This window comes from Mycteria americana, chromosome 2 (genome assembly GCF_035582795.1).
Source record: "Mycteria americana isolate JAX WOST 10 ecotype Jacksonville Zoo and Gardens chromosome 2, USCA_MyAme_1.0, whole genome shotgun sequence".
Taxonomy (NCBI): Eukaryota; Metazoa; Chordata; class Aves; order Ciconiiformes; family Ciconiidae; genus Mycteria; species Mycteria americana.
The window spans coordinates 151521315-151545806 of record NC_134366.1 but is presented as its reverse complement, the minus strand read 5'-3'; the positions used below and the strand labels follow the sequence as shown (position 1 = coordinate 151545806).

General features: G+C 38.0%; 1 protein-coding gene across 10 annotated transcripts in view; it reads right to left on the bottom strand.

Moving 5' to 3' along the window:
* The window catches only part of VPS13B (vacuolar protein sorting 13 homolog B), a 491276-nt gene that overhangs the window by 39953 nt on the left and 426831 nt on the right, over positions 1 to 24492 (bottom strand). For all 10 annotated transcript variants that reach the window (XM_075495027.1, XM_075495031.1, XM_075495030.1 and 7 more), the window contains 4 exons: positions 24174 to 24370; positions 16213 to 16394; positions 14069 to 14418; positions 7835 to 7996 (listed from right to left, as the gene is read on the bottom strand). In XM_075495027.1, coding sequence (XP_075351142.1) covers positions 7835 to 7996; positions 14069 to 14418; positions 16213 to 16394; positions 24174 to 24370 — 891 coding nt within the window. The remainder of the gene's footprint in view (positions 1 to 7834; positions 7997 to 14068; positions 14419 to 16212; positions 16395 to 24173; positions 24371 to 24492) is intronic.

The window sequence follows — 24492 nt, the reverse complement described above, 5'->3', positions numbered from 1 at the left end:
AGAAACAAGACAACTGTTTACTTTGGAGAGACTGGTAGCTGGAAATGACAGCCAAATAATGAGAAAAGGTACTAAGTGGTCAGTCTCAGCTAGAAGGCACACAAAATACGGTGCGCTCCAAAGACAGATGTCATATAAATGCCATAATTGATGATTAGTAATTGTATGTAGCTCCAACATTAGGATGTCTCCCACCCTGTATAAACAGCTTTGCTCACAAGTTGAATGTTCCCAAGGAACATGCTGTCAGCTTTCGGCGAGCAGTCATTAGCTCCCAAATGCTGCCTTACTAATTTTCTTTGTAGCACAATGATTAGCCTGCATATAACTTCACAGTTCAGAAAGAAAAATAAAAAAGAGCTATTATCATATATTGGCAATTTCTTATTTTATAAACATACTATTTGTATACTGGTAAATGCTACATACAAGGGGAAGAGCCTTCCTAAGTTATTTTAAAGATATCTAATATATTTGTGTTAATGACATAACAATATAAGAATTGGGTACTGCGTAAGTTTACTTTTGAGCCAAGAAACTGCATTCCATGAAAACGCAAAGGGATCTCTGGGTGAATCAGTTCTTTAAATGTGAGATTTCTGGAAAACGTGGCTAGAAGTAATTAGCAAATGACACTAAGTGATATAAGAGATATATGGCAGAAAATAAAAATTGAAGTAATTTTAGAAAATTAAATAATCAGGTGTTAACATTATTTTAGCAAAAGACGTCATAATAGATGGTGTTAGATACTCAACAAGGCAGAGCTCTAATGTTATAAAACTTACCTAATACTACATATTCATGGTAATTGCTATGTAACTCCCTTTCATTTATCAGACTTCAAGTAAATTCTAAGTATTTATGAGGCACTCTGCTTAAAAATGTTCACCAAGTATAGCTACGTATGGTACATATATTAGGAGAAAAGAGAAGTCATTGCAAAACCATACAAAAAATATTCAATGGACTTCAAAAGCATTCTAACAAATATAATCCAGTGATAAGTGGCAATTTATAGCTTAGAGAGAATTTAAACCAGACTATCTATTGTATATGTGAAGATAGGCACTCATTTGTGTAACCATTTGATTTCTGCATTTTCTGTTAGGGAAACATATCAACAGATAACACAGAGGTTTTTGTTTTGACTAGACTTTGCCGGGGTTTGGATTTGTAATTCTGAGCCATTATGGATTTCTCTTTTGAGAGGGAAAGAAATTGCCTTCAGGGAGGCAGACTAGGATGAAGCTGCTCCTACTGGAGCGAACGGCTAGAAAAGCTGTATTCTTTATCACGTCTCTTCACAGAATGTTTCTATGCACTCCTCAAAATTTACTTAGGTTTTCAGCTAGATGTGTGAGTGAAGGATACGATCTGAGTAAATAAAGCTAAGTGTCATATGACAAGGCATGAAGACTAAAATGGGGGATTAAAAATGAGACTAAGAATGGAGCCTGTCCAGAAAAGGCAGCGTTTTCCAGCTGTATAAGTAATTTAAAGCTTGTGCCCTCAAAATGCTTAGTGATACAAATTTGATTTCTACTTTGCTTGTAGATCCACCAAAGTTAACTTGGTTTCACTGTAGATGATATCTGTCTTCTAAGTGAAACTAGAAAATGCTTTTTGGGAAGAATAAGGGTTATTGCTCTCAACTCTGAGAGACTGGGAGGAATCAAGTGAGGACCTGGTTAATGGTGTGGAAGCAGTTGGTTATTTTAAAAGATACGAGATAGTAAAATAAAAGCTGTGATGATGCAGCGGCATGGAGGAAATGGAGACCTGGAGATGGGAGCTGAATTCTAAGACTTGAAGCTAAAGGAATTTTTAATTGAAAAATTAAAGGGGAGGATGATCGGTATTTTTTCGTTGTGTTTTCAGGATACAAGGTGGCCCTTGACCAGGATTAGGACTTAGAACAATAAAACCAATTAGTATTTGGGAAAACAGTGAATGAAATGTTCATTCTGCACACTGTCAGCTGCAGCAGCCACCAAACCAGTTTCAGTTTCAGTTTGGCTTCATTTTCTCATGGGACCTGGGAGCTCTGACCAGTTCTATGCTGTCGTCCCTTGTAAGACAGAAGGCCAGTATGGAGCATGGGAGAAAGCCATTTCCATCACCCCCATGCTGGCTAGTAGAAAAAAGGTCACGCTTGGCAGATAAACCCTGACCCTCGGGGGCTCCTGGCGGTGGTGTGAGCCTCAACACAACCTGCAAAGCAGGCCTGAACCTCGCAGGGACAAACTAGCTCTACGCTCTGTGGAAAAGAAGAGTCTTTTGCTTAAGGAACAGTAACCAAACTATGAAGGTTCATGTGATTCATGGGTAATATCAATCCTTATCTGCCCCAGGAATTACCTAGAAAGTCAATTACATATAATATAATATAACCATTGATTCTGAATGCAGGACCCCAATAGGAAAGCAACAATACATTTCGCACTACTTGAACAGTGTAAAATAACATAAAACTTTTTTTTTGCCTGATGTTGTTCTGTCAATGACCTGGGGAGGATTATGTAAAGTACAAAAGGTTGTGCAGAGAATGTGTAACATTCCTAAACAATAAAACAGGAAAATATCCCAATAATAACTGATATCTAAGTCACAGGTTCTAAGTTTGAACTCACAGAGTACTGTATATCATCTTACACTTGAGATAACCCAATACCTGAAAGAATGGCGACTTGGAAATAAATAACAACGAATTATGATCCTGCTGGAGATGCAACATAAATTAAAATTTGGCTTCAGTCTTTTTTTGTAGGAGAACGAGGAGGAGGTTCTTAAAGCTATTTCCAAATCTACAACTGCCTTTAAAAATTATGTTTATAAAATTCTAGCAGAAGTTGTGCTTTGCAGGCACACTATTTAAAATAAGAGAAGAAAAACTTTAAATGGGTTCCAGTAAAGGTATTATTAATATACTAACCACTACTAATATCTATTCAAGAATTTATAAGTGTACGTTCAGAAGAACAGAAAAGCAAATGATACTTTCCCTCAAATTCTATATAAGCAGCAATAAAGTGGCACATAGCTCTTTCGGGCATATTTACCTCCTTTGATAAGAAATAAATCTATTTTGTTTATAACCAGTAACATGGCCACATTCTCATTGAAGTCATTATGCAAATCAACATAGGAACTGATTTTTACCCGCTACACCTGCTGCTTCAAGTTAAGGACGGTGAAAAGTGAAAAGGGGCTGTTATTATAACCCTGGGAGAAGACTCTGGAGAAAGGTTTGGGAGCTGCTACTTGAAATGCAGACTTCCCCTATGCAACATTATGTTTTGCACAGAAAGCAAAATAATGAATTTAGATCCATTATTCTTTGCTTCTTCAGAGGAGTCTGCTGAAGTTTGAGTGTGGGGAAAATAACTAGTAATAACTAGCATGTTATAGAAGATTTTTGCTGTTTATTCACAAGCCAACAATCTCTGCAGAGTATATTCAGGGGACTCTCACACGAATAGCTGTTTTTTACATTTGCTGTGATCCCTAGTGGGACCCTCCGACTGCCTACTGTCTTGCAAGACAGAATTACTTAACTCTGAATAAATTGCTAGGAAGATCTGATCTCTTCTAACTTCAGAGTTTCACCATATGTATCACATGCTCCAGTTCTTCTCCTAAAAACCACAGCTGTCTTGGAGACAAACATGACTTTTGACATAACTGGGGCCCATCCCACAAAGCAACTTGAAGATCAAGATAAGGAGCGCAGACTGGATCCAATAATAACGTAGGAGCCAGTGTTGTCTGTAGAGCACAGGAGTGATGTAGCTTCTCTTCCCTTTTAATGATATCTAACAGACCTCTAACTTTCATTAAAAGCTGCAAAAGGAACTCGCTGCAAAAGGTGGTCTGGCAACTTTTGCTAGAATTGCTTAAAGCCTCAAATATCATCAGTTTTGGACTTACCCCAACTCTGAAAGGGACTATATAGTTGGGGGTGTCTTATCCCTAAGGAAGGTCAAAACCTCATGAAATCTGAGGAAAACATGGGGGGATGGAGTGGAGTAGAAGAGCGAGCATTGGACCTCAGACTTATTACTGAAATATTAGCTAAACTAGCGAGACTTGCAGGAATCAGAGTGAGAGTTAAAAGGGAAAGGTTAGATTCCCTGAAATGTAGAAGATCCGGGCTGGGAAAAAACAAAGGAAGGAAGGAGCTTTAAGTTAAGCCAAACAGTTGGAGGGACACCATCAATAGCTGATAAATCCAAATCCTTGGTGTGCTATAGCTGTTTTCATAACATGAAAAAGTCGAACAATTTTAATTATAGCCTATAGTAGCTTCATTAATATTAAAATGAATTCTAAATGTAAATAAAGCATGATATAACTATCTGCTACTACAAAAATAACTTATTTTAGGTATATATATTTAATTCTGTTAAATAATTCGAATGGGCAATTACTGCATGTCTCACTATGCTTAATTAGCAAAAGAAAAATGGAGAATTTTATTGATGTGAATGTGAAAGAAATACAATCCTTTTAAAACTATTTATTTTCGTTTAACTGAACTGCCTTGCCATACTAAAAAAACATTTTGCAGAGGTTAAATAAAGTATTTCATGGCAACCGCTGCTTCTTAGTGCCTGTGTAACAAGAAACATGAGCCAGCCGAAGTTGTGCAAGTTGGTTTTCTTTCCCAGTAAGAGAATGTGGTATCTAAGACCTTGTCCTAACTCATTTTATCCCCAAGAGTAAGTCAAGTAAGTCAAGTATGAACTAATGCCTGGAGGGAAGTCCCTGACTCCAGAAGTATGGATTATTTCACATTTATCTTACAATCTGCTCTCAGAGTTCTTAAAATTCACTAACTTGGCAAGTTGGGAATTATCATGAGAAATGAAATAATTTCATAACTATGAAGTCATCTAGCATTCCATGAATATGACACTTGGAGGGTTTGTCCATGCTTGGGCATTATTCTGACCTTTGGATAATAAGCTGTTAGATGGTTTTGCATGGAAACAATTAGAAAAGTGCCATAGCATAATAGAGACAACCTGATGTCTTAATTGAGTCATCGTTTTAATTTCAAGGATTTGTATTAATCATTGACAAAAATTACATGACAACATTCGTAATAATATTTAAACAAACTTATTTCATATGATCTAAAATGAGACAGGATTGTGCTGTTTAGACTGTTTAGATGAACTGCCTTTCTGAAGCATGCTAAACTTACAGTGATTTGTATTTAACATTAACCAAATGAACAAGGCTTATAGATGGATGCCAAGATTCTCCGACCTTTGTAAAGAAAATTTGCTTCTATCTCAACAGTGTGTGGAAAGCCTGTGCTTCCATATGTTTTCAGTGAAACTACCTCAGTGCTATTTTTCAGTCTCTAAATTTCCCAGCAAGAGATGGCTGCTGAAAAACATTAGAAGCCTAGAAATATTCTTGAAATTATTCCAAGGGCTGGGACAAGGGAGGTATAGCCCCCCTACTAGAAGAGCCTGCTGGCCAGCAACGTGGTTGAGTCAGGAGGAGTGAGCTGTTAGCTTCGCCATCTCCTGGGACATGGGAATCCAACATGACACTCCTGACTGTTTATCAGCCCAGTTCTTCAGTGAATCTGATCAGAGCAAAACAGAATGGGGAAACCCTTTGACATCACCAACTTTCAGCTGAAGAATGAATATCTGAAAAATGAATCTGAAGTTCCTACTGTCACCTCACCCACTCCCTAATGTGTGATTTGGTTTTCTGCTGGACTTTTCCACCTTTCATCCTGCACTTTTATTTTGCATTTAATAAGAAACTTAATAGCGGCCATGAAAATGGGATGTTTTGTACAGCTCAAGTCTGTGACTGAAAGGACAAGCTAAAGATCAGTGTCTCAATGTTTAAGTTCTCCAGGTGGTGCATGGCTGATGCCATATATTGTGCTGGTGGTCTTTAGCAGCTCAGCTGCAATTGACAGAAAGTATCAGTAACAAGCTGCAATTTTAACTCCTCTACTTTTCACTTTGCTTCAGATTATCTTCATTTTCAAAACTCTTTCCAGTTTGCACCATTATCGGAAGTATGCCATTATTAGAAATACAACATAATCAGTGCTACATCATTAGCAGAATGATGGTCAAAAAGAGGATTCTCTCAACTGAATAATTTTATATAAGTAACGAGAAAATAGATAAGAAAAATTGTGAAGAGGAAAGCCTTACTTAGTTCTGCTTTTATTTATAATTGCTTTAACCACTTCCTCCTTTTTCCATGTGTTTATGAAAAAGTTTAAATGATTTTTTGGGTGGTTGCTACAAAAGCAAGTGATAATTGGTTATGAAATATGGGTCACATTTAGCTAGCTTTCTACAGGCCTGGTTGTTCTTTCTTCCTCACACAACCGGAGGGAGTTACGTCAATTGTAACCCAAGTGCGACTACTGTGACCTGATGAGTGGGAATCCCATCTCGCAAGCTGACACTTGCCCAGTCGCACAGAGCATAGTCGCCCACTTGGGTTGCTCGCCTGTGGGCTGGGGCATCACAGGTGTTTTGCTTGTATGAGAAAACATATGTCCTTTTTGAAAACGTGACAAGGGACGTACAGTACTCCAGTGTCTCTAAGTCTCTAAAGGTCCCCCTCTGTGCAGTGTTACACCAGTGCACACCGTTTATAACAACTCCTCTGTTGCTGGGCTGAGACAGTCCTTTATTAGCCCGCCTTCCTCTTAACTCGCGCCTTGACTTCAGTGTCAACTGCAACTGTTTACTCTGGCTGAATTCGCTCTGCACAGATTACCGCATTCATGTAAAATTCAGTAGTTTTGCATATCCACCAACTGACATATGAACGAAAAACACAGTAAATTTGCCATCTCTGCTTCCCAGTGAAACTTGAAACTTGTCAGCAGTGAAAGTGGGCACAGCTCCTGTTTAGAATTACCATCCAAATTTCACCTTCTTTCTCACATGCTAAGGCTGGTATTTTCCAGGGCTCTAGAGGAGTTAGGAACCCCCGTCCACCACACCTCTCCTAGGATCTGTAAAAATTTTAGTAACTCTTCAGTGCAGGACTGCTGCTCAGCAAGTGGGGTGGCACAGGTCTCTAGTCTCCCACTCAGCAGGAGCTGGGTATATATTAAAAAGAGAGAAGGAATGGCTTTGCTGTCTCATAAACACTTTTTTTAGATTTAAATTCTTGCCCTATCTTGAATCAAGATGAAAAGTCCATTTTTCGCCACCACTCAAGAAAACCAACAACATGGTTTCATTGAAATATTTCCTGTTGATAATTTTAAAATATTTTATTTGTTTCAGTGTTTATCCTTAAAAAAACACCCAAGAAACAGAAACTGCATTATTTAAATTACATAAGTGGGGTGTTTCTGACAATTTCAAATCTTTTCTAATGCAAGCACATGCTGAGTTGAGAGATTTGTCCAGTTTGACCCTGTTCTGCAAACAATTTCAGTGAACAGATGCTTCTGGTAAAAACAATTCATTAAAAAAATTCCCCAAACCTCTAACGTACATCACAGAAAACAGACACTGATCACTTAGTTATAAAAACCTGGCAAGCAATCTTCTTTTGCCTTTTTTCAGAAGCTTCAGTTTCCACAACCGCTCAGTTTTACAGAAAGCGGTTGTGCACATCCAGTTCTACCCTCAAGTAACTTCTAAACACTTCTGGCTTTCCTCACTCTTTGTTTACCTTTTCTCTCTGATGCAGCCCCAGTGTGCGGCTCCTGAAAGAACCGGAGCATGAGAGATAGCCGAGACCCTACAGAAAACCGAGGAATCAACGCATAAAGCCACCAGCCAGCTTTAGCAATTGCTGCACTCGAAGGGCTGTTCTGACATACCTGCGGGGACTTGTGAGAGCGCCAGCTGTACTGGTGACTGTGGAGACTAGCCAGCAAAATATTTTCATCAGTATCCACCTGGCCAAACCGCAGTGTCTCCTGTGTGTCATTACAGATCACAAAATGGCTGAAGACCAACTCCTCTGCCTCAGGGCATTGGTTCTGAAAGGAAAGGGATATGAAAGCCAGTAAGCATCAGATTAATTGCAAGACATTTGGCAGCTGTCTGCCCAGTGGCGACTGTTACAACACAGAAATGCTTCAAGATCTCTTGCCATTAGCTTTGGTCTCATAGAACTCTACTCTCTGCAAAAACGAGTGCTTGGGTTGACAAAATATACCCTAAGACTTAACATATTTTACTTCATGTTTCTGTAATGCAAATATTAAAGATTTAAAACTACAATAAAAACTAGATTTCCTAACTTATGTAAAAGACTTCAACGAAATTAAATTCAGTTGGAAATGACACATCACATAGGGCAGGCAGGGCACTACAGGCTGAGCAGAGAGGCATGAAGAGGTTTCTCCGTGCTTTGACAACTGATCTCTCAGGCCAACAGGCTGCACTTCCTCTTCCCCAGCTGCTGCTTCTACTTTGAAACGTTGCTGTGGGTCAGCAGCAGAAGACCCTCTCTCTCCTGATACCACAACACTTAAAAAAATAACTAAAGAAAAGGCAGGAGACGCGGGGAGAGTATTTTCACAGCTCCACAAGGCTAGTTTGAAAATGCCTCATGCAATTTGACAGGCTAATAGGAAAAATCAAAACCTATCACGGGTTTTAAAAGTATTTTAGATTTTACAATACTGTTTCTCCTGCCTGCAGCATCCTTCCATCCCTCTCTTTCTGCTTTTCATCTGGTTGCTTGTCACTCTGTTGACACAAGGCGACGATATGATAGCCACAAAAATTACCAGAGCTACAGGTCTTCCGCCCCTGAAGGCACGAACTATAATCCCCTATACGGGAAAGGTCAAAGTGTGACTGCCAATTTGATTTGGAGATCACCTCTCATATATTTGTGTCCTAGTCGCTACTGGGCTGGCACCTTCCACTTACAAGCAACTATCTAGCAACCATAACAATTACTCCAAGAAAGCAGTATTTGGATAGTCTTCATGCAATTTAATGGGTATAACACAAAGAATTAATCTTCTTGTGCTTTTCGTTACCTCTTTTTGACCCATCTTTCCTAGCACACGCTTTTGACAATGCTTTATTGTCGGTTGGTTCCCTTCTCTCCACAATATAGCCCAGCTGCTCTTTTCTCATCCTTTCTTCCCATGACGTCTTCTCTAACTTATGGGACCTCCATGGTCTTTGAGAGCTGATTCTGTTTCCCCTCCTTGCTCTCTCAGTGGACCTTTTAAATGGACATAATGAAGCTAGCACCTCCTCTATCTATGATCATATGGGTCTCTAGTTCTTTGATAACAATGTGCCTGGAAGCCTGCAGAAATTCAGAGATCAAACAAGAGAGAGAGAAAAATATTTCCTCATAGATCCCCCTGGATCCTTAGTTATCCCTGAAAAACAGTTTGGTACATTGCTTGTAGCACATTGCTGGGTGATACATGTGGAACAGATTTTCTGAAAAGTGAAGTGTGCAAGGTATGTCCACTTTAGCATCCTTGAATGCATGTTCACTACTGTTATTAACTTTGGAAGAACCTAAGGTGCAGGTTGCGATTCCTTTTGTGACTGAATGTCAGAATGACTGGCTAGGAGTGTTTGTGCAAAAAAATTATTAATCCTAGGAGTATTTAAGCATGAGAATATTTAGATTAAAGCTTCTCTCCAAATCTCATGAATTCTTCTGCGTAAGATCACGTACCTTGTGTGAAACAAGAGTCAGGTGAGCATAACCAAAATCTCACTTTTTTAAAGCAGTAAAACTCATTACAAAGCAATATGTCTGTATCACATTCAGTAGCAGATCTGGGTATGCTAAAGGCTGACATTTACAGTGCCACTTCAGAGTGCAGAGTTTATTTTGGCATTTTCTAGTGGTGGATCTATGACTTTTTACTGTCAAGCTGCCATACCCACATACCCATAAGTCTACCACAAATATATATATTTTCCTGTTAGGGCTTTGCAAAATGTTCTTTTTAAAAGGGAGGATTTACTATCCACAGAGCTCAGCATGTTGTTATAGTCAAACCTAGATATAACCCCAGGGGAATTTAAGAAAATTTTTTTTACTCCAATACATTTTCTTGCTGATTATACACAGACTGGAAGAACAACACCAGAAGATGATGAACTTCCTTCTTTTTACCTGACTAACGGACTAACTAACTTAGTTTCAAGTAAGTTAACACAAACTGTAGGTTCTTGCATTTTCCGGAGGGAAAAGAGACTCTAGCAAGTTCTTGGCATGCATAGAACTCCTAAATTGTACTGGTGGAATGTTATCCCATCCAGGATTATTAATAGACTTGCACACATTTTGGTGTTGATGAATGACTGCCATTAATCGTTAGTCTTAAATGCTAGATTGCTACTAGAATCCACTGCTTTTAACAGCAACGCTTCTCGAAGTTAAGCAAAAGAGGTATTTTAAGCTTGATTTTATAACAGTTCCAAAGTTTTAACCAAGGAAACACCAAGATTTGCAAAATAAGGTGTTGCTCCATGCTGCAAGGCTTGAGAGCGAGCTACTGATGCCTCAAGTCTTGATAATAACAGCTGACTAAAGGATCATCAAGGAGGTCTGGGGATGCTGTAGCTCAGTATGGCAACTATGCACTGTACAGGCAGGGTTCTAGACAACTCCTACTCTCCTTGCAGTAAATGCAGGAGATTTTTCCCAGACAGAGTACCACCCATGCTTCTCGGTCCCTGGGGAGCTGCAGCACCTCCCTGCACCCATCACAGGAAACTGGATCCCAAATTCACTGCTGAAGTCTGACAGTAGAAGCTTCTAGGGTAAGCCGAAAGGGACCATAAAAAAAATCAGCAAAAGGATGGAGTGAGGAAATCTTGATTGATAAAAGAGAGTGTAGAGAAACCAGACATAATAAAACCAAATAGAACTGGGCCATCTGTGTGGCAATGATGTTGAAGGGCTGAATGATGACTCCAGGAGCTGAAAACACCTAAGCGTGGATTAGGAAAAAAATTCCTTCTCTGAATTAAAACAGCAAATCAAAAGAATCAGCAAAAGATCAACAGCCTGAATCAGAGACAGATTAGGGTCAGTTCCTGGGGGACAATTTCCTGCCCCTCTTTAGATCATTTTTCAGCTGTTCTTTTCTCTCAGAGAGGCCTGGAAAGTGTCTCTCCTTTATTGGGCTTTCAAGTATTTTGTGAATTCTATTCAGAGAGGGGAAAAACATCCCACATAATACTAGTCACCAGGCTTTCCCTGTCTCAGGACTTGCTGCTCATGTCTCAGCTCACAGCTATTTCAAAGCATTTCTGGATCTGGAAAAAAACCTCCATAAAACCCTAGGCCTCTTTATATGCACAAAGTTATTTTCTGTGTGCTTCACAAGCTACTGAAGACCTGTGCAAGCCTTCTCTCTCTCTCTCTCTCTCTCTCTCACACTCTCTCTCTCCCTTCAGTACCTAGTAATGTTTTTTGGACAGAAAGTCTTTAGCAATTTCTTATCTCCCTCAAAGCTCCTCTAAGAGAAAAAGAACATTTTCCTTCTGATTGTTTAAACTTCATTTTCATGGCACTACCCTGACATTATCAGCTAGAAAGTTAAATTCTACATGCAAGTTTTCTGTACCATTTTCCTTTGTTCTTTGTGCTTATGGTAGGAAGATGGGGAAACTACTGTGATCACACATGTCATTCTGACTGATCCCAGCTCATTAAGAAAACTTATGTAACTGCCAACAGAAAGGTTAAGCACCATGCGGACCTCAAGGAAAAGCAGTTCTAATGGTTTAAAATAGGTTTAAAACAGGAGCTTTTATAACTTCTGAGGGGTTTAGGAAAACATTTGCAGTGCAAGACCACAAAGGAATAGGTTTTTTTCCCCAGGAATACTCACTTAGTACCATACCTGGGGAGCTGTTTTCTCAGCTGACCCTGTGTCTCTAGATATCACAAAGCACTAATGCTATAATACAATTTGTGAAGGCTTAAATGCCCAAATAAAGGGGAAGAAACCCAACCCCCCCATGCATATTCACAGGAGACACACATTTTCTATCTCACTTGATACTCTGTATGTTATTATTAAATAATAAAACTAAATTAATAACAATCTTGAAGTTCCCTGTCCAGTTATTTGATTATTAAAACTATTACTTTAGCTTTGCATTTAGATGGGCATTAGCCTGTTACTGCTTGTATTTAAACAGGGATTTCAGATTAGACAGTGAAATATGTCAAAAGGGGAAACTTTTAAAAAGTGCTAATCCTCTCAGATTTTCAGCATGTGACTTAGAAGTATAAAGCAAGTTGTATGCCTGGTGTTTTTTAGGCTTAATCTACTTTCAAAATGTTCATCATTACTTAAACAAAAAACCCCCATCAGTCCATATCTAGGAAACAAAGACACTGACAGAGGCTTCTGTTAATCCTGAACTCTTGACCTAAAGGTGCAGGGCCAAATTGTTTCATGCTTCATCTGACTGTCCACTGACTACAACATCACTTGCTTCAGATATTAATCCAGTAAAAAAATATGTGGAGAATTCAAATAACCTTTCCTGCTTATTAAATTCATCCTTCTAGTTGGCAGCATTTATGTTGTATTTTGTGTGAACAGCAAGCATCAAACAATGCTTATCACTGGGAAATCCATTCCCTCCCCATGCAGTACGTGCCACCCCCCAGTCTGGAGGTAAAGCCACATACAAAACATCTTGGTAGCAATTAATTTAATAAGCCGTTTTGAACCCACTTGTGTGTTAACTGTTCCCTAATTTCAAAGCGATGCAAGTTTTTAATCTCGAATACTCAGGGCTAGATACCCACCACATCAGAACATGGTGGCAAGTACCCTTGACATGAGAGGAAACGAGAAAATTACAGCAACAATTACAGAAGTATATCCTCCTGTGGCTCATGTTAACATTGCCAAATCCATGTATAAATCAGTACCAACTATTCATAGAATGTACCTGTCAGCAATATACTATGCGACATATGGCTCTACTTAATCAAATATACAATTCCATTTTTTCAACTCAGAATATTCCTTCAAGGCACAGAGTAGTCAGTCAGTCATTCACACTGTGATGTGGTTTAAAACATTTAAATATTTATGCACCATATTTTATTTATATGTATAGCTATGTCTGAGAGATCTTTTTTTTTTTCCATCCTAAGAGGAAACTGACCTTTCTGAAGGCCATTTTGCAGTAGTTGCCACACATGTCTTAGATGAGGGACTAGTACTAAGTCAGAAATATTTTGGGTTTAAACAGCCTACCAAGGACTCTCTTATACTTTCTATGTTTGTTTTTTATTAAAAGCATTGTTCAAAATATGACAAAAAACAGAAATTGGAGCTACAAAGATTTTTGTTCACATTGATATTTGAGCCAGCTGTAAAGATTTAAATCACACTAGATCTTGTTTTATGAATGTCCTTTTGCAACAAGAAAACCATGGAATGCCCTTAAAAAAGAATTTTTTGATATAAAACAGATGTTTTATCCTTTTTTGGGGGCTTTGTTATTGTAGTGCCATGATAGGTAATTAATTCCCAGGCTCCACATAGGTCTTCAGGCAGATGAAGAGAATGATTTGATTTCAAGGCTATAGTGGAGTAAGGGAATTACAGGCCTTCGAGGGGTCATTGCAGAAGCAAGGTTCCTTACGCTGGGACTGGCTTCAGCCATTAATGCTGCTTGCACAGAATGTAATGTGAAACTAGTGTTGAACTTCAATAAGGATAGAAGTAGTAGCTGGAAACAATGTGCTCTACTGCTCAGACTGAGCTGTGCTTACATATCATGCGTCACTCACCTTTTCATAAATTAATGGAATATTATGCATTTCAGGACCAAGATTCTGATTATTCTGATATAAATCCATGTAGTTTCACTGAAACTCAAGCAGTTCTGGCTACATTTACCTTTACATACAGCATTCATTGTCTCCTAATTTTCATTGCTATCACGGAATTAATGTTTATTAGTAAAAAACACTTTAAGTGTAAATTAAAGCTTTTATATCTTGGAATATTTTTAATGAATGCAGTTGGTATTCTAATTTGCTATTAAATTAATCACATTTTTTTCTCACTATTGAATTTGCATACCTGCTGCCAAGCTTGAACTGCTGTATTTAGAGAATGAAGTGCGTATTGGCCAAAGTTGATGAAAACGGGGTCCACCATTATCGTGCAGTCCAATAGCCTTCCTAATGTGCTGCTGGAAATAGCAATCTGCCCCCAGATTTTGAAAGGCTTCACAACACTCTGCATAGTCACGTTTCGGCACTCCAAAAGTTTACAGTCAGCTTGAGTTGAAAACTGGATCTCCTGGAACATCGAGTCATCGCTCCACTGACGAAGATATACATGAGGCTCATCAAAGGAAATTATCATGTATTCTAGTTCTGATGGCATGTTCTTATCAGATAAAAATGGCTGAAGAAACTTTGGTGGTGCTGAAAAGTAAAAGAACGAACAAGACTAGAACATCACCATTGCCACATTCTGTACATTTTTGTAAATTGTGTTTTAACTGCTTGTACCTATGATGAAAACAAGTAAAATTCATAAGAGTCGACATTTCTGAAATCTGAAATTAATCCTGTTCACACTGTTTATTAGATGTAAATAGAACTGTAATTAATACCAGCTGCAAACAAAAAGTATCTGCAAACCAAAATCTTTTCATGGTAAACAGACCCAGCCAGCCCAACTGCTTTATCTACACACTGCACAATACTTCAGATGGCCACCTATTTGGAGCAGAGACCATATTTCTCTGAGAATTTTTGCTATAGTAAATGTATATGCTATTCCACACATAGCACATTACGAATACAATAAAAACTAGCAATATAATATTTGCTGACACGTGACTGTGCAGGCTAACAGGCTCCACAATGAAAATTGTCTTTGCTGCAATTACAGAGAGTTCAAGACCACAAACCCACTGAGATGCGACATATTACCCCATAATACTAGAAATTAAACAAAACAGTATCCCAAGACTAAACCATGAGAAATGTATCATAAAAAAGATTTTATCGCATTCACTGAAGTCTCAGTCCTGCAAAGTGCTGAACATTGTGGCAGCAGACACTGCAAGGCACGTACACCACTTGTGTAACATTAAGCATGCGAGTATTTCCATTGATGATGTTATTTATGCTGTTGGAACTACTCACATGCTTAAAATTAGCATATGCTCAAGTGCTCTACAGATTTGGACCCAAAACACTCATCACTTTCCAGGATCAAGCCCTATTATTCTACAAAAGCATAATGGATACAATAAGTTTTGTGCTCCCTTCGCATATAACATAGCAGAACGGAGCCCCAAAACTTAGGGCCTTTAGGTGCTGTAACAAGAACAACAGCAGCATCAGCATAAACTCAGTCGCTGTTGAAAAATGAAACAGCTGGGTTTGATTTTAATCTGATTTTTTGCTTTTTCCAGTACGTGTAATTTTAAAGATCGAGCATGTGGAATTGGAGTGTAATAGTGAGGAAGATTATGTATTGACAGTGGTAGCCGACAGACAAGAAATTATTTGCTAGACGTTGTCAGTCTTGGTATGATTTGATAATGAATATATTATAATACTTGCAGAAACACAAAAACTACTCATGAAGAAAGCTGTCCGTGTCAAAATGTATCTAAGATATTTGCTCATCTTCCATGGAAAGCATTCCTGGCATTTGAAAATCAGACAATAATCTAAAGATCTCTTGGAATGTATTTGCCATTAATGCAATGACAGAGAGCACTGAACAAAACCAGATGTAGCTCCAAAAGTGATCATAATTGAAATAACAGTTAAATCTGCAGTTCTCAGAGCTCTTCCAAGGAATTCTTACTAAGGGGGTTGCAAAATCTTCAGATATTTTAATAGTACTGTTAATATGCTGGAAAATTTAAAAGATCAAATTCATTCACTAAGATGGCTCAAAACTGACGTGGCACCTGTTGTCACTAATCAGACTACGAAAACCGGACGGCTTCTGGTTACCCATTCCGGAGGGAGGAAGGGGGCTGACCAGCCAGCCCCACTGCCTACCGTATGTACTTTCTCAATGCACTGAAGTCACCAGATTTACCCTGAAATCTGTACCACCGGTGGCTGTTGGTGATAATTTATTTCAAGAATGCCTGTTTGAATGAGGAAATGGGGACTACAGACAGCAAAACAGCGATTAAGCAACACGTATGAACTGTATGCTTTTATTATTCTACATAAAGGAGTACATACCTGTGCCTAGTTGATCAAGATGATGGCAGAGGTGGACTTCCAAATAAGTAAATTGGATCAACACACTTAGTGATGGCACAAACCAAGGAGTAAAACAGGAGTCAACCCTGGTACAGGCTGCTAATGCCGTGGGGGTTACAAGCTGATCGCATGCACTTTGTGAGCCAGATTCACTTTCTGAGCTGCGGAAGGTAGACAACAAAGTGGTAGTTCAGCACTTCCAGGATTTTATCGCTTTACAGTAAGACTTGACCATGTGCCATGTTGGTTTTCTGACACAGCCAATGTCATTGTTTTCTTTTAACTGCTAATGTTAGTGTATGTACTTTTTCCAAGCAGAACATAGCAGACAAGTCTGCAATTCAACAATGCTTTTATCACACTGCACTTTCAATTTACAAACTGAAACACTTGAACCACAGAAGCGAAGCATATTTACAGAAAATAAAAAAAAAATATACCAGGTATCTTTACTTGGTGAAATAACTAACCAGAATACATTACCATCATTAAAGCTATAAGAATGAGCTGAAAGTTAATCTGGTCAAGAGAATGATTTTTTTCATTTTATTTTAGGGAAACCAACTCACAACCATCAAACTACTTCTACACATAAACCCTGCCCCTGTAAGCTTTCTTTCCTTTGCCCTTCTCATTCTACAGTCATAATTTAAAAAGAATCTCCGAGTATTATAAGCTCAGCCTGGAGCCTTTTACTAGCACCTATTACAACATATTAACTATACATTTGAAATGCCACCCCACTGATTTTTTTTTTCCTAGCCGTGCTCCCGACGCCATGAATTTCCAAGCATTATCTTTCAGTCTCTTGAGAGAAACTAACACTACATCACAATTCTATAGGTTGCTAAGACACCACTGAAGTACAAATAAACTTCTAATTTAAGCCAAATCTATCCTTAATGTTCCTTATTCTCACTCCCTTTGCAGTTTGGCACTAAAAAGTTTTAGTTTAAAAGCATAGACTCGATTCAAGAAAACTAAGTCCACGTCCTCAGCCCAATACTGCTTTTATTTTTAAAATAAAATTTAATGAAGGATTAAGTACGGCCAACTTACTATTTTTGTCAGAAAGTAATTAGTTTTTATAAAGCATCATGACTATATTTCCATTGACATTTTAAAGATATTTCAAATTCAAACACAAGTTTAAATTTGAACATTGGCTTTCAAAGCAACATGTCTTACGCTTTCAGGACCAAATTTTTCATCACTCCATGTGTGTTACTGCAAAATTATGCACAAATATAGCTGGTACTCAAAATGTTCAGCTGCAAATGCGTAGAATTCCATGGATAGGTAAATTTATCAGTATTATTTTGTGTTATGGTAACTAGCTAGTATGGTATTTATTTATGGAGCTTAATTCCAACTTTAGATTTGTGGACATAAATCAAAATACTTGTGTAGCAGTAAAACCCAACTAAAATTAGCTAAATATTGAAGAATCAAGACAGGATATCAGGAATGGATTAGGTCAGTGAAAGATGAAAGATAGGTCACTTAATCAGATTTTTAGCTGCTTTCCTGTGCTTCTTTACCTCCTCAAATTGCCTGTTTACATTTCAAAAATGGTGTTGTAGGCCTTTTGAGAACTGGCTTCTTTGGAAATAAAATTATTATTTGTGTTCACATGATAAAACATCTATGGAAGCGGACTAGAGTCAGAGAAATGGGATGCTTTTCTTTGCTCTGCCATGGATATTCCTTAGATTGTTGGAACAAAGCATGGAAGCAAATCCAAAAGCCACCAAAATTCATATGCCGATTTAGAACATTAAATAATTTTGAATCTGTGAAACTGGTTAGTTCTTTCAGAATAACTGTCAATGTTTTAAGAATTTTTGCTCATTGCATTTTGATTAGAAACAGAAGTTCAGGGACATATGAAATGAAAATAGAAAAAGGGTAGAGGGGTGCAAACAAATGTTAATCAAACTATGAGGAACTTTAAAAAAAATTACACTGATATTCTGAATTAAGACTTAATTTGCACAAACAGCTATAACACTAACTGCAGTAAAAAGGAAGGATATTTATTTCTGAAATTTGGGATTTATTCTGAAATTATAAATTTCTTTTCCTCGGAAACCTGTTCCCTGAGTCACCTATCAGTGACTCAGCATTTTTATTTCCTTGGATATGTTTTTTTTGGAGATGGATATTTTCATAAAATAAAAAAAAAAAAACCAACAAAACACTCCAAATTCTTATTTAGTCAAATTTTATACACCTGCTTTTTATTTTCAAGCATTTCAGTGTGATGGGACCTTTGTCATTTCTCATTCATAACCACAATGATTACACGACAACATGACATGCTTGATGCAGGAGGAAATGTGGCAGGAGCTTCACACCAGGAAATAATTTAAAGCATTTAGCCTAACTTTGCTCTGACTTTTCTGCCCCACAAGCAGCAGGCCAAGCAGAGGTAATATTCTGGAACTCAAAATATTGGGAACAAAATGATTCCAAACCGCTTTTTGTTTCCTCAGGGAGAGTCACCTGAGAAACAAAAAAGGCCCATCACTGAAACGATTCCCTAACAAACTTCAGAGTCCAACCACATGCTTAAAAAACTAACCAGAGAGAAACAGCAAATGAGGGTGGGACAGTGTTGCTCCCTGGGACAGAACTGGCCTTGCATCCTCTCCCGTGGCAGAAAGGGAAAGCGCTGGTAGTGGAGGACTGAGAGGAGCAGGACAGTATGGGCTAAACCACATTTTAGAAGGGAAAGTCACTCTACAGAGAGAAGATCACCTTCTAGAAATCATCTGAAAAGAAATGCAACGAGGATTCTTTCATCACTATTTTCCTGTCTGACCAGACTTTGTTCAGGTGTTATTGTTGTATCTGTGAAGGGGTCCATTTGCTTTTTACTCAACCAGAAACCATATTCAGAATTATAGCCCCCATGTTGTTATGAAAATAAAAATACAGTAACAGTCTAAACCAGTTACAGTACAAAATATACTAAGAGCAGCATCCAAATTACTATAGTATTGCCTTAAAAAAGAACTGTAATAAGAGATTGTAATATCAAGTAAACAGTTTTTAAAGGGGCACCGTAGTCCTTACAATCACTACCATGACCCTCCGATTTTAAATTAAATCCCATTTAAACTTTTTGCCTAGGTAGACTCTGTCAGACCTTTAGCACTGCTACTTTCTCCTTTTACCTTGCATAGAGCACAGAAATCAAAGACACAGTCCTTCATCACATGCTGTGCACAAACAGAAAATAAAGCAGCGTTAGCTGAAAACCCAGGAAACTTTCTATTCAGTCTTGGTGAACAACCGTAGGAGCATTAATATCATAGAGGTAGATCTGATTGTGAAATCAAAGTTTGTGCATCACATGAATACAACAGCAAAAATTCCCACATTCTCTTGGCTGCTTTGGAGCTACAAAATGCAGTGTGGACTGTCCACAACTTTTCAGCTGGGGAGAAAAGTAATAACTAGCTTTTACTGCTTTGTGTTTGGCACAACATGTTGAGGGATGGGTGTAGCAAAACCAGAGGAAATTCTAAATAAAACTAACCTGACTTTAATACCACAAATTTCTTTCTTTTTTTTTTTTTTTAAATCCTGTGAAATACCAGAATTTTAAAAATGGAAAATACCTACATTTGAAGCCATTATATATTATAAAGTATGATATTTTCACATCATGCAAAGCAGTTCAAGTTAAATATATGGCAACTGGGAACAATGCCTTAACAGTGACCTGCATTATTTTTCTTATTTTAAGAGTGGAATATTTAAACCAAAACTGCCATTTGTGATGAAACCGCAACATGGGAAAATATCCACTGGGAAGAAGAAAGAGACCACTTAACTCATTTAATTTATGACTCAAATGCTGGTCTGAACCCAAATTGTTAGAGGTCAAAATCCAGTACATCATCTACTTTGAATAAAACAATTAGCAAGAAACATGATCATGATTCCTCACTTTAATTTTTAAAAAGTAGCAATTTAAGGCTTATTTAAAAGTTTTTGTACTTGTTTCATGGTTTGCATCTTAAGGTATTTTCAATTACTATTTCACATTAGTATGTCAGTAATTATAAAAATACTGTTTACATTACACAGGAGATGCACAAATATATAAAACATCTTGTAACGTAACCCATTTAAACAGAGAATGATAAACCGCTCCCAACCAAACTAGGGAGGGGCTTTAGTGTCTCACCACCCAAACGGAGCTTTAAATAAAAGTAATTTTGATTATAATTTGCTAGTCCTGCAACATGAAAATGCAACCTATAAAAATAATTTATTCTATGATAATTTCCTTTTAATCCCCTATTTTAAGGTCTTCCATAAGCAGTCACTTATGCCATGCATGATTTCTTCCATAGACACTATACTAAATCCCCAAGGGGATGCTAAATTATTTCACTTAGGGCTTCAGATTTGTTCATTCATTGAATAAACATTCGTGAATGTTCATTCAAACCTTATTCATTCATTGAATAATGAATGGTCTACAAAATTCTAAAAAATAAACAACATACACATATATACTATGTCCTTAACCAGATAGCTCCTTGATTTTTATACTTCTAATTACTTCCTGATCAATCTCAGAAAGAGCTTGCATACCACAAGATTTGGATCATGACATCTTTGCATATTCCCATATTCATTATTGGTTGATATACTTCAGCCTGCCAGCTACTGCTCAACATATCAGCTGGATCCACATCTTCTCACAAACGTTGTTTTTTTCCTGTCACATGAGCCACATAAGTTTTATACTTTATAACTGATGTTAGGAATCAGTAATAAAGTACTTAAAACACAAGGGATCAGCTCTCTGGTATTAATAATTAGCATATCATAGAGGTTACCACAAAAAACCCCCCTGCAGAATGTGATGGAAAAAATGTTATCATTGAGCAGCAGCTGCGTGCATATGGCAGCTGTTAGTGTCTGACCCAAAATACAAGATCAAACTAAGAAAATAAACTTCAAGACTAAGCATTTTTATACTTTACAATTAATAGTAAATTAAATTTGCTAATCAATCACACAGTTACAGCATGTAACTAATGTCAAATCATCATGAGTCTCCAGGAAAACTGAGATTCAATTTTTAGAGTCTTCACTTCTTGCTCTCATTTGTAGATACCCTCAGCCTTGAAGTTCCCTAGTCTAACACTAGGCACTGGCTTTAAGCACAGCTCCTTGTGGCTCTTCTCACAAGTCTAAGATCTCATGTTAAACACTAGCTTTAGGAACAAGCCTAACACTGAAATTTACCATGAATGGAGCAGTTTCTCTCTCAAAACCAAAAATGTGTGGGATTTTTTGGTCAAGTAGTAACCAGAATACATTTTAGGGTGCTTGGTCACAAGGAAATACCCATCGTGGTAGCAATATGTTTGTTTGATGAAGATAGAGCCACAGTTTCAGCAAAATGACTGCCAACATGGACTTCCTAAGCTACTAGGAATTAGCTGCTACGCTACTAGGGTCTAGAAAGGTTGGCCTTCTCTGCAGGTCCACAGTATCTGTTATCACCTCCTAAACAAGGCTCCCCTTTAACAGAACGTGATCCTTTAGGGCTTAACCATTACCTTAAACTTGTTCTGTAGCTGTAACTATATGTACTTCAGTGCTTGTGAACTGCCTCAAAACCTCCAGGTCAGTGACATGTGACTGGCTTGATTCGCTCTGTCTCCAAGAAAGAGACAGTGTGCCTCAAACACCACAGGTCAAAGCCTCACCTCTGAGGAACAGCTGCTCTTCTTCTGACCCGTTAAGTTTCTCTGAGAAGGATCACTCTAGGCTGGCCAGGACTACTGCTTCCACACCAGTCCTTCCTGCAGTCATCCTTAAGAAAGCTTGCAGCATCCTTAAGAAAGCTTGCAGCAAAGCCCTGTTTGAAGCTTGTATAAAGAGAGATCAGTTTGAATTTCTATCTGAAACTGTGGCTGAGGTAGGGAATACAATCTTTTCTCTTCTCTGATTTAAATCGGGTTTTCCTCATGTGTCCCTCAGGTTTCTGGCTTCTGGATGGAGTTCACCCTGCCCTACACAAATCTTTAACTTTCCGGTCTACTGTTAGTTCATGTAGGTGTAAACTACACCTCTTAAAACTATATAAATTCCTCAGGCCACCGAAAGTATTGGGCCTAGTGACTCTGTGGTCTCCATGCATGTGCCTAAGGAGCTGGCAGTTCATAATGCCTTCCCTTGACTTCCCTCTTTCTCTTCTGTTCATTGACCTTCAAATGTTTCCGTAGTGTGGTGCATGTTTTTTGCTGCCTTTTTCCCTTTCCTGCTATCCCTATTCAGTGAACTGTTAATGCTTCAGTTTAATTCCTGTTCTTTCAGTTGTAGTTTCTGCTTTAGCTTTATGTGTACACACACAATCTGGAGGACATAGTGCTTCTAATATCATTGCTGTGGACAGAGCAATCGTCTTCCTTGGAGTCTTCTGATACCTCAAGGCCATTAGGATATTTCTACCCCTTTATAACTTGACACACTGATACCACTGAGGATGGTCACTATTGTGGAGCAGGCCTGCAGCCTCCCAGCTGAAAACTCACGAGTTTAGACCTTCTCGGCAGGTGAATTCATGTTGTGCTGTAAAACGTTTCTGATATTAATCACAGTCCAAACTGGTTTTATATTTTTTTTTACTTATTTGTATTTCGTTTTAACCCTAGCCTCTTTCTGAATGATTACAACTCATTAGCTTATCAGAGCTCCCCGAATGAAACGTTGCATATAGTGATGAACCCTATTTAAGCAGAAAACAATAAACATGATTACAGTGCCAAATGCCTTGATGAAAAAAAATCTACTAAATTTCACTACTTCATTTTCAGTTCCCACCGAGTTCACATTTCTGTAGTGTTAAGCTGACCAGGAAGGCAATTTTGCCAAGGTCCCACATTCAGAGGAATTAACCTTGTCTAAAACACTTAACTTCTCAATGATGAAAATGCATTCTTTCACAATTAACATCAAGAAATCTTTTCCAACCTGATACTATTAATGGAAACCACATGTTTAATTTTCTTCATTGATTTTGTTAGCCATGTTCGTATTTCCTGATTTCTCCGAATTCTGTAGCTTCACATAACATATATGTGGATCCTGCACGCTCATTCAAGCATGTGTTCATACACAGGCAGCAACAATCAGCAAATACCAATGATCCAACAGAGTCATTCTGGGTTTTCCGCTCTGACTACAAAATGTTAGGAAGGTCTTTGAAAGCAATTCCACTGCTGTTTGCGGAGAGAACCTGTACTCATTTCTTCTTACTCTACATATTAACCAAAACTGAATGAATGCAAATAGAGTGAATATCTGTCGCTGTACATTGTTTCCAGCTGTAAACATAATGAAAAATGGATCCCCAGTGTTTGAAAACACCGATTAAATTTTTTTACTGTTAGCATAGTAAGCAAGCTGTGTGAATAATAATGTAATGCTCTTGAAGTACTAAAGTTTTGTTTAATATATTTAAAATAGACACTTGGCTTGCTTTAGTCATTTACTTGCACTGAGGACAGAATAAAGGTGATGTATGGCAGGGTGCATGAAAGAAGAGTTTACTACTACATTATACAATGGATTGCGCCTCAGCCGCCTTCTGTTAATTAGCTAATTTTACTGCCTTGTGCAGCTAAGAGGTCTCAGGATATGGCCTGTTTGTCTTCACTTTTCAGTAATCCTTGTGTTCAGAAAATTGATGAAGATGATGCTGCCAGGCTGCCTATAAATCTCAGAGAGAGCTCTTTTTGTGCATACTCCATGCCCTTGCATGAAGGTGAACTACAGTCTGAAGTTCATTTAAGACCAGCTACTCTTACCACATATGAAAACAGTATCTTATTTCCTAAGCCTCTTGAAAAAGATCTCTCAAGAGCATAGCAGTAGATTTCTGTTTTTCACTCCTCCTTTAAAATTACCTCTGGTCATCAGCCACATTCTGACTGCTGTTCAGGACAATCCTCCAAAGATCAGAGGCTATGAGCTCTTTCTGATCATTCACAAGGTTGATACTGGGCAGCTGTAGTTCACAGACTTTGCTTTCTGATAGACTGAATTCCCGGAATGCAACAAATGATTTCTGAAGCTCATCCCAGTACTCCAAGCTGCAAGGAATCTGTGATAAAAGGGAGAAGGCATAATTACTTTATGCTTGATTCCAAATATAATGGAATTTACTGTACACGCTAAAAGTGCAAAACTAACTAAACTAAATAAAGGTAAGCTGTAATATAGAAA